Source organism: Myotis davidii, unplaced genomic scaffold, assembly GCF_000327345.1.
Source record: "Myotis davidii unplaced genomic scaffold, ASM32734v1 scaffold248, whole genome shotgun sequence".
Classification (NCBI taxonomy): Eukaryota; Metazoa; Chordata; class Mammalia; order Chiroptera; family Vespertilionidae; genus Myotis; species Myotis davidii.
The window spans coordinates 1,762,581-1,773,668 of record NW_006299220.1 but is presented as its reverse complement, the minus strand read 5'-3'; the positions used below and the strand labels follow the sequence as shown (position 1 = coordinate 1,773,668).

The following is an 11,088-nucleotide window of genomic DNA, read 5'->3' as shown; positions in this document are numbered from 1 at the left end:
ATCAGGCATTATATAAAGTGGCATGATTTACAAAAAAAGTCATGATTTTGTGATACGGTAATGTTTAAGCAAACATTTCTTATGTGCCTTTTTTTTTTTTTGGTTTCTAGCTCTTTTGTTCGATCATTGCTGGTCTACTGCATTACTTCTTTTTAGCTGCCTTTGCATGGATGTGCATTGAAGGCATCCACCTCTATCTCATTGTTGTCGGAGTTATCTACAACAAGGGATTTCTGCACAAGAATTTTTATATCTTTGGCTATCTCAGCCCAGCTGTGGTGGTTGGATTTTCAGCATCATTAGGGTATAGATATTATGGCACCACCAAAGTGTAAGTTAAGATGATTTTAAAGCATTCAAAATATAATTCTGAATATGCTTTGTATATCACTGAAATTTTTGTTTTGTTAAAGTACATACAAGCACATTCATAGATTTTTATTTATTTTTTACTTTTCAGGTGTTGGCTTAGCACAGAAAACAACTTTATTTGGAGTTTTATAGGACCAGCATGTCTAATCATCCTTGTACGTATATTTAAAATTGTTGCTAGAGTTAAAACAAAAAAAAAGTGATAAAGAGGGCTTAAAATTTTCAGCCATTAAACATTATTCTGAGGGGGGAAAATGATTTTGAGCACTTTAAGTATATCACTTATTAACATTTAAATATATTGTATCCCTATGAGAAAAATTTATAGGCATCTTAAATACAAATCTATTATAATCATTTACCCCTCCTGGGGGAGGATATATTTCTGTATAACATATAGAAGGAAAAAAAAACATTTCCCACTTATCAGTAGTATCTCAGCATACCTCAATACCTAGAATGTTCCAACCAGCTGATAATCTGGCATTTCACATGTGTTTGTTACTTTATATTTTATCGCTGATCAGTGAACTTTGAAGATTAGACTGTCATCTTTATAGTGTTATCGTCCTGTGTACCCTGTTATCATGAAAGTGATTTTACACTAAATTGCGACATCTGAGGCAAGAACCCTCTATTTCTCATGAGCAGACAAGTCATACTGATAGTCCTATTTCAGCTAAAAAGAGGGCCTTTAAATTCTTATCAGAAGTGGTTTCAAACCTACAAATGTGGCAGGTGTTATATGTTCCATTCTAAATAAAAACATTTTTATATGTCTCAGGAGCATTTTTAAGGGCTGTAAGTTTTCAAAGCCATTCTGAATATGATAGTCTGTCAATGAATCTGGGAGGTCAGGCAAGGCTTCAGGATGAAATGAATTGTCGGAGGAGTTATGACCATATTTTGGACAACTTTGTCCCATATGTTTTGACCATAAGCTAACTAGCTAATTTTTTTTTTAATTTCCCTCTCACTATTTTCCCATATGTTTTTTATTGTTATGAGGAAGCTGCTAAATGGAGAAGACTTGAAATACAAAGCAGAGAATTTCCATCAAGGTTTATTTTTTAATGATGGGGATGAAATAAAATGCAATAAGACACTACATTTGTTTCATTGTCACATAAAATTGTTTATCATTTTCACAAGAAATCTAGTAATATTAAAAAAAACCATTGACTAGATTTTAGCTAATACTATTTCCGAGTTAGTGTATTATAGTGTCCCATTCACATATTTTCATATGTCATCCTGATATGAGTATTTTGTGTGAAGACATGTTGTATGTATTCTAATTTTACTGAATCACTCTACAGAATGGACTATCTCTGACATTTTTTCATACAAGTGAAAGTTCTGTGGATCAGTGATTCTTGTAGTTTAGATGAAAAGTAGAAAGTTAGAAAGTATACTGAAAACAGGAAAAATAGCAGTCTATCTAAAGTAAAAAAGAGAAAGTGTTCCCTGAATTTTTTTTTTTGCTTTTGCTTATATAAAGGAAAGAAAAAAAACACACCTGTATATTATTTTATAGTAAAGTCCGCAGACTTTAGATGGGCTTATCTAAAAATGAGCCTTGCAGACTTTCCCAGCAATCTAAATGACCAATGTCACACTGTCCTAGTTTGGTATTAATGAACCAATTTATCTTTCATACAGTTTCAGTATGTAATTATTCCTTTCAACCAGTGGGTCAAGCTATTTAAGAAATGTATGAGGCCACTCAGTTTTACTCTAAAATTGTTTATCATTTGTATTATCTTTAAAAACTGCAGAAATTCCTTAAATAATTACTGGATTGAAGTGAATTCATTCACTCTAGTTGTTCCTGACTTTCTGTGCTAATACTGGCTTTTTTCATTGTCGTTTTTCTTTTCTTCATACTGTTATTATTACTAGTACTACTGCTATTATACTACTTTATAACAGAAAAGTCAGGTGAAACTTTTCTGACAGTCCTAAAACAGTATTCAGTTCAAAGATTAAAGAAAAGAAAAATTGAGTGCCAGGCATTTGGAAAAGAGCCACCAGCAGGTTGGATGGCTTCCCGTGGGCCTTACAGAGAGACTGTAGGAACACCTCTAGCCTAGGAAGAGGACTGGAGAGAGGGGCTGCAGGCTAGTGGCTCAGAGTTAGGACTCCTTTGGGAGAGAATAATATTCTGTATGAAGAAGTTTTCTCTGCCTGTGAGAAGAAAGTTAGGTGCTCCCCATTCCCCTAAAGACAAGCTGGGGAGGAACATTCAAAATGTTTGTAGAAAATTGAATCAGAAATGGTAAAACTATCATCCTGATCACACATTGAATGCTAATGTGACTCTGGAATTTTCATGATGAGCACATTCTTTATGGGAGCTTGACCTTTGTCCCTTGACCGTGGACCAAATGTAAATATAAAGACTAGACCTGCTTTCCTTTGGAGTTTCTTGCAAGCTGCAAGCTTACTGGAGTTTCCTTTGACAGCAGGGAAGGATAGGATTATTATATAGCCTTCCCAGGAATAAAATAATGGGGAACACACAGAGCTATTAACTGTTCTGTACACACAGAAAAGTTAGAGAAGTGGAGAGAAGTTGTAGGGCTGCCCGGAAGGTTGCCAGGTCAAGTGAAGTTATGTACAACTAAAATAATGGGTTGAATAGAGATGAGGTTAAATGGTGACATGGCTGCCCTTCTCTGAAGAATATAAGGAGCCAAGATGTAAAGGAAATACTATAAACATCAAGACAATCACATTTACTGTCTAAGTGGAGGTCATCACATAAGCCAAGATTGCCAGCAGTAATGAGAACCAAAATAAACCAAAGTGATGCCACGAACCTTCCTCCATCACCAAGAGGTGATTAGAGCCTTCTAGCCCCCAAAAGCAGAGGAGTTGAACTTTGTCAGTGAAGAAACAGTATGCTGCCTTCACACTCATCTACACAGATCTACATGAAAATCATCATTCTATAATTGGGAATATACTTGTAGATAAGGATGTCAAGCCCTATAACTAAGTTTACCATGCTAATTGGGTGTGGATATGATGGGGGAAAAGACAAACAAATAAATATTATCCCAAATCACTGTAGTATTAATGCAGAGAAAACAAAATAAATGACAAAGAAGAATATATAATGAAAGATAAATGATACTGATTTGATATGGAGAGATTAATGTGGGATATAATAATCATTCAATGAATCTTCATTGAGAGGGAAGGACTTGTTTGTGGATAGGCCAAGAAGCAGATTCTGCTTAACATGCAATAGATTCTAGGTGTGAATGTGTCTACCAAGCTGCTTGTATACTTGCCAGATTTCCTTTTCAAGGAAAGCAAAGGGCACAAACAAAATAGTATCCATCCCATATAATAAAAAGGTAATATGCAAATTGACCCTCACGCCCTCTTTTCACAAGATGGCTACCCCAACGTTGTTGCAAGATGGCCTGCAGGGGAGGGCAGATGGGGGTGATCACGCTGGGAGGCATAAGTGGTTAGGGGCAATCAGGCAGGCAGGCGAGAAGTCCCGATTGCGAGAGGGATATCCAACTGCCAATTTAGGCTCAATCGGCCTAAACAGGCAGTTAGACATCCCCTGAGGGGTCCCAGATTGGAGAGGGTGCAGGGCCTCTAGTTGTAAATAAAACAATACCATACAAAACAAAATTATCATCTGTGTTATTAAAAATATTCAACAATCATATTTTTTAGATTCATCACTCCCTTGGTTAGATGTCAGTATTTATCAAATTTTTACCTTCATACGTGTACTTGTTTCTTCTCTATTTTCATAGTCAAACCATTGTTATCCTGTATTAAGATTATAATATTACTAATAGAATTTTTAAATGTGTAATTTATTGAGCAGCATTTGTTTTTGAAACACACAGCTAATACATTAATACTTAGTCCCCTTAAATATCACATTATTATCCAATTTTATAGTTAACAAAAAATAGGGTTTGATTCAAATGTTAAGTCATTGGTCCAAGGTTCTAAGTCTACAGATAATATTGATGTTAGAACTTAAAATTCTCTGTCTTAATCGAAAGCCCACTTTTCATTTTACTTTGCATCTTTTGCAATTGTCTTCTAACCTATCTTTCCCCTGCCATTTTCTCCCATTTGTTTAATCTGTCTATAATAAACTCAGATAATGGGAACTATTAATAAGAAAAATAAGAATGTTTATGCTAAATCTTAATATATTTCTGGCATTAATGTAAATATTCTCTATGTGTCAGCACATTCAATCTAATCATTCAAACAACTCAACATGGCTGTGTGTATGTGGGCACACACACCCAATTTATTTTATTTTGAAGTTGGATAGATTGAAGCATAGAGTGATTGCATATCTTATCCAACAGCTAGTAATTACCTGAGCTGGAACTCACATTCATGAAATTGAATCTATGGCCTATCTTCTTAATCCCAGTTCTGACAGACATCCCTTTTTGTTTGTGTGTGTGTGTGTGTATGTGTGTGTGTGTGTGTGTGTTGTTTTTTGCCAATAGACCAAATGCCATAGGCTGGTACATTTAATTCTCAGAAATCTAGCTGAACCTTGCCTATGTTCAGCCTTTTTTCACACTGCATATCCCCCCAAAACAACTCCTCCAAGAACTTTATGCCCCTTGGAATAGTTGCTATTCCTTGGATATTTTCTTGGGCCTTTGCGATCAATAATCCTGCCACTTCCTGCAAAATTTTTCTGCCTAATATCTTATCATTAATTAATACACAAATTGATGAAAACCTCTCCAGGTTTATAACTAATCTACAGAGTAAGGTCTAGGTTCTGTAAGTGATATTTTCTTGCTTTTATGAATGGAGCACTGAGGCATGTCTGGTTTGGGATCCAATATAATAAAAGGCTAATATGCAAATAGACCAAATGGTGAACAACCAGTCACTATGACGCACACTGACCACCAGGGGGTAGATGCCCAATGCAGGAGCTGCCCCCTTGTGGTCATTGTGCTCCCACAGGGGGAGAACCACTCAGCCAAAAGACAGGATCACAGCTGGCGATCACAGTGGCGGTAGCACTAAAGATGTCCGACTGACAGCCCAAGGGCAGTGGGCTTAAGCTGTCAGTCAGACATCCCCCAAGGGCTCCTGGACTGTGAGAGGGTGCAGGCTGGGCTGAGGGACCCCGCACCCCAAGTGCATGAATTTTATGCACCGGGCCTCTAATCCTATCTAATAAAAGACAAAAAGGGTAATTAACTGTACCTCCGCTATGCTTCCCATCGGCTAATCAGGGTGATATGCAAATTAACTGCCAACAAAGATGGTGGCCGGCAACCACACAGCTGAAGCGAATATGAGGCTTGCTTGCGCCAGTGATGGAGGAAGCCAAGGTTCCCCGCCTGCCACGGCCCAGCTCTGAGCCCGAAAGCAACAGAATTTCAATTATAGCAGCTAAACAAACCCCAGATACCTGCTTTCATCTGGCCACGGCCTCAGAGCTGGGAGCACTGGGATCACTAATTCCATCTATGAATCACCACATTTAGAATAGTAAGATTGTAACTATACATAAAAATGTCTAGCCATGCTTTTGAAAGATTGCAATAAGAAAAAGGCTTCTGGATCTTTGTAAAGAAAGCTGCAAACTGAAGATAATTTCTTTCTTTCTTTGACATTTTTCATCTTTAATGCTGTATTCTTTCAACTAAAACCATGCAAGGGATTAGGTTCAAGTACAGAAATATAAAAAAGAATTTGCAAAAATCATTTAACTTTTAAGTAGAAATTGAAGTTTTTCATAGACATGTTCAATATTGAAGAATAGAGTTTCCTTGATTGAAGCAAATACGAATTAAACTATGTCCAAATAAGGTATTGTCATTATATAATATAAGCTTTCATTTAAATTCAAATTACAACTCTTATAATTGATCATTTCTGTATTAATACTCTTACCCACCACTTCTCAAGTTTTCCAGAACTGCACTTAGTTGTTTGTAGTGTCCTCCTCCAGTTGTTCTGTCAATGTCTACACTACCTTAATTCCCTTTCACCAGGAAACACCTGGTAAAACCTACTCAAAGTTAATGCCTCACATAATGCTTACCAGATGGACATGTTTATATATAGTTATTATTATTTGATGCATTCTTAATACATTTTTTTAATTTCACAAATTTCCCAAGCTTGAAAAAAAAAAGAAAATATTACAAGACTGTGTAAAGTAAAAAGTAAACATTTCACCCCGTACTCATATTCTCAATGACTACTCTTTTTCTTAATGGTTACTCTGCTCCTTCCTGACCTTTGCTATGGCACACACACATATATAAATTTATTTACATAAGTTTAATAAAGAATTTTGTTTATAAATTCAAGCAACCTGAATTATGTATAACCTGCAATATATCATATTAATACTTCTTGGTTAGAATATACAATTTTACCATTTCTTATTATTTCCCCCTATGACTGTGCTCTAATTTATTTAACCTTTTCTTTACTAATGAACATTTGTTTCAAAGAGTTTCTTATTACAGATAATACTGAGTAGAGGATTCTTGTTCCAATATAGTTACATATATACGTAATGTAAAATTGTTAGAAAGTGCTTCTTAAAAGTAGAAATGCAAGTAGAGGCAGATTTTTAAATTTACAATTGCCTATTAAACATTTACTTCAATTGATACTTCTACCCACAATATGAGAATGTCCTTTTTCTGACATTTTTTCCAACAGTACATATTGTCTACTGTGCTGTCTAAATGGCTAAATTGGAATATATAAAACAGAAGAAAAGATTATGATAGACCACAGTTCTGCAGCAGTGGCACCATTGACCAAAATTTTGGACCAACATTTTATAGCAGCTGTCCTGTACATTATAGGGAGTTTAACAGAATCTCTGGCTTCTTTTCACCAGATGCCAGTAGCACCCACCACCTGTATACTAGAGGCCCGATGCACAAAATTCATGCAAGAGTAGGCCTTCCTTCTCCCAGGTCTGGCACCCAGGGCCCAGGCTTCCCTCAAGAGGGGAGGCCCTGCACACATACTGCAGCCCGCTGGTTGGTGGCTTGGGCCTCCCTCTTTAGAGCAATTGTGGAACCCCCCGATTGATCACCCCACCGGCCAGTGGCCTGGGCCTCCCTCTGCAGTGCGATAAGGGGACGATGACTGGGCCACCTTGGCTGGCCTGGTGCCAGTGGGTATCATAGCATGGTCCCCAATGGTCGTCCGGATGATTGTCTGGATGATTGTTCTGCTGTGCAGCCGTTCAGTCAATTTGCATATTATGCTTTTATTATATAGGTTAACCAAAAATGCCTCCGGGCACACCAAATGTTCCATGGGGGACAATATCCCCATTTCTATTCATTGGAAACCACTAGTTTAGACTTTGATATTAAGTCTCTTATATAAAAGTTTATTTTTCTGCTTGCTTTAAATGGCATAAATATTTTTAAAAGAATTAAAATTATTGTTTGGGTAATGTCTTTTAGATGACCCCACTGAAGCTATATTAGAAACCCTACCCATTGTAAATTTTAACTGTTGTGGATAACAGCATTAACATTTTAATTACATGTTTTAATTTAATGGCATCATATTTGTTAGGTGCATCTTTTTGTGACCTCTGTAGTTTCTGGTGCTTTAATATTCTAACCTTTCCTCCATATTATGTATTAATAAACATTTGAGTACATGTAACATCTAGCTACTTTTTTCATATTATTGTGACCTTCTTAGAACTATAGGTAGCTGGGATTTTAAAAGACAAAGTGGAGTTTAAAAACATCTTAAATAATGCACTTGTAGTTTTCAATGTATTCCCATACATGGGAATTATATTCTTACTGGAAATACCTTCACAGATAATCTGCTTGGGACTCATACTAAAAATTTCATAAAAATTTAATAACTTCACATAAATTAGAGATAAAAAAACTGAAAAAAAAATTCCTTAGGTTTCCCAAACCCTACTAGTAATAACTGGCCATGATGAAGTTTCTCATTGATATTTTTTATGATCATAGCTTTACAGTGAGGAGTGCTGTACAATGGAAGGGAAACTATGGATATTGGTAGAGCAAGCTGGTCCTTAGAATTGTTCATCACTTTACATTTGTATAATCTTCTAGTCTTTACAAAACCCTTTAATATCTTAGGTAATCCTCACAAACATCAGTAGTACATCGAAACTAAAATGGTAATAGCATTGGGTAAGAGAGAAAGTTTTTTTTTATTTTCACTAGATTTAGTGACTGTAATCTTGACTAACAAATTTATATATACAAATGGACATCCTGCTATTTATGGCTTTTTAAAGAACTGTACCAATTCTTTGAGAAGGTCTGGTTACAATCAAGCAAATTATGTGTGTTCTTAGGTAGCTAACAGACAAAACCTTCAAGCTTCTCCTCATTTAGAACTTATAAAAACCCTTACACTTGGCCAAGGGCACACTGCATGTTCTGACCATTCGTATACTTCTTTTTTTTAAATATTTTTTATTGATTTCAGAGAGGAAGGGAGAGGGTGAGATAGAAACATCAATGTTGAGAGAGAATCATTGATTGGCTGCCTCCTGCATGCCCTCCCCACTGGGGACTGAGCCTACAATCCAGGCATGTGCCCCTGACCAGAATCAAACCCAGGCTCCCTCATTCCACAGAGCCAAACCAGGTAGGGCCTTATACTTCTGATCAGCCTCCCAGCATAAGTGTCCTTGCCCAAGCTGATCTGCAAGAAGAGTGAGCAAGGCCTTCTTTGAATCAGTATTTATTAACATTTGCAGAGCCCTTGTTCTACACATCTGAAAATATTTAATATTCTTTATAAGAATTTATTATACCCCTCTATTCCCTTCAATATTTCCTGTAAAATATAAATTACTCATTTTGAGAGAATAGACTATCTCTATGGCTCTGTCTTGATTTCTGTTTCTCATATGAAAATGTTGTTTCTAGTTTCAGGGCTTCCCAAGAAAAGAATATTTAAAATTCCTTCTGATGAAAAAAATATGCCTCCTAATGGTATTAGATAAAATAAAAAAAAAGCCCAAGTTGTTTTATATTAGGGCACATCCTTTAGTCATTACAGTTTAATTCACACTATTTCATTAAGAACCACCATTTTATCTGTATTCTAATTAATCGGAAACTGAGGCTTGCAGTGCTTAAGCAATTTACTCAGGATCACGCAGCTACTAACAGGTCAAGGCAAACTCAATGATTTGCAAAGTTTCATTCTGTGCTGTTTCACTACCACATAGCCTTTCCTCTTCTCACACACAGGAGATAGAAGGGAATAGTTCTTTGTTAGGTTCTTGAAACACTTGTTCCTATCTCCTGAATTCCACAAATGGGTTCAGGGTGAGTTTTGAGAGACCTGGCACCTCAGAACTTCTAAAAGTTATTTATAAACTTTCAATTCTTAATTTTACTTAGCAAAGATGTCAGAATAAATTACTTTGCATCGTATGGAAAATGAAGGAACTCTGGAACTTTTCTTCCCTAATTTTGTATTGCTTTAATCTAAATACTTGTCAGAATATCCCACAACTAAACAAAATATCCCATCTAAAATCCTGACTGCATCAGATTATAGATCAATGTATGGAATACATACATTGGATGTTTACTGTATTTAAATTGATGGGTATCATTAATCAATTTCCAATGCCCTGTACAACATCTAATTGTTCAAATCCTTTATAAAAAATTTTGTCTAATAAAGAAAAAGCTGAAAAGTGAGTTAAAAGCTTCATCCATTTAAGTTGTCCTTAATTTTATATTTCTAATGAACAGTTATTTTCTTCTAGGGGAAAAAGTGTGTTTTTTGGAATCTTTGTAAAATCTTTATGATTTTCTCTAATTAGTATTAACCTATTCATATAGGTAGTATTAAATCAAAATAAAATTTCAGGTAATATAAAAAGAAAAAAAACCTGGGGAAAAATAGGTACAACATTTTGAATATTTCAGAATATTTATCAAGTATTAAAGTCCCAAGTAAGGCTGTGCTAGTAAGTAAGGGGAACAATTGGAGAAACCTTGCTCTCAAAAACCATCTCCAGAAGTCACGTGCAAGTAACTCTATGACAATATATCAGTAAGTTTGAAGCAATATATTGGAAAAGCAAGGCTGAACACTTCTTCAGCCCTGTTTACATGTTTCTTGACTTTTACATTGCTCTTGGGGTCAAGTCTAAAACTTTTAACGAAGACTATGATAAGAATTATATTGGTTTATTATCAAACTTTGGACGTTTTGAGAGTGATAGTGGGTGATAAAAGTACTTCAAATTGATTTTATTGTATTGGTAGACCTATAAAACATCTCATTCAAAAGTCTATTTTGAAAGTAATTTTTTCTACAATGTAAAAATTATCTGGAATAGAGCACTATGTGCCTGACAATGACAGCATTTGGAATCTTACTTCCACTGCTCCCTGACACGGAGGAGGTAGTTGTCCCTAACCACTAAGTGTATTTGAATGCAAGCTGATGCTCACACCATATCTGGATAGAGTCTGGAAAGAGAAGTGAGATATCGCTGATTATCTTTCATATTTCAACATGTGAAAGTTAGAATGATCACTGCACATGTGAGTCTCACGCAGTCACTAAAACACTGCAGGAACTGGAAGTAGAGCTTACCAAACTTACCCAAGCTTGTCTAAGTTTTGTAAGCAAATTAAAAAAAAACTCAGAAAAGTGCTGAAATGAACAGAACACAGGGCAACAGAC

The 11,088-nt window shown here is 35.8% G+C and overlaps 1 protein-coding gene across 1 annotated transcript in view; it reads left to right on the top strand.

Moving 5' to 3' along the window:
* Nucleotides 1-11,088, top strand: part of ADGRL4 (adhesion G protein-coupled receptor L4) — a 108,236-nt gene that overhangs the window by 79,718 nt on the left and 17,430 nt on the right. Inside the window, exons 11-12 of the mRNA XM_006774688.2 lie at nucleotides 111-331; nucleotides 461-527. Coding sequence (XP_006774751.1) covers nucleotides 111-331; nucleotides 461-527 — 288 coding nt within the window. The remainder of the gene's footprint in view (nucleotides 1-110; nucleotides 332-460; nucleotides 528-11,088) is intronic.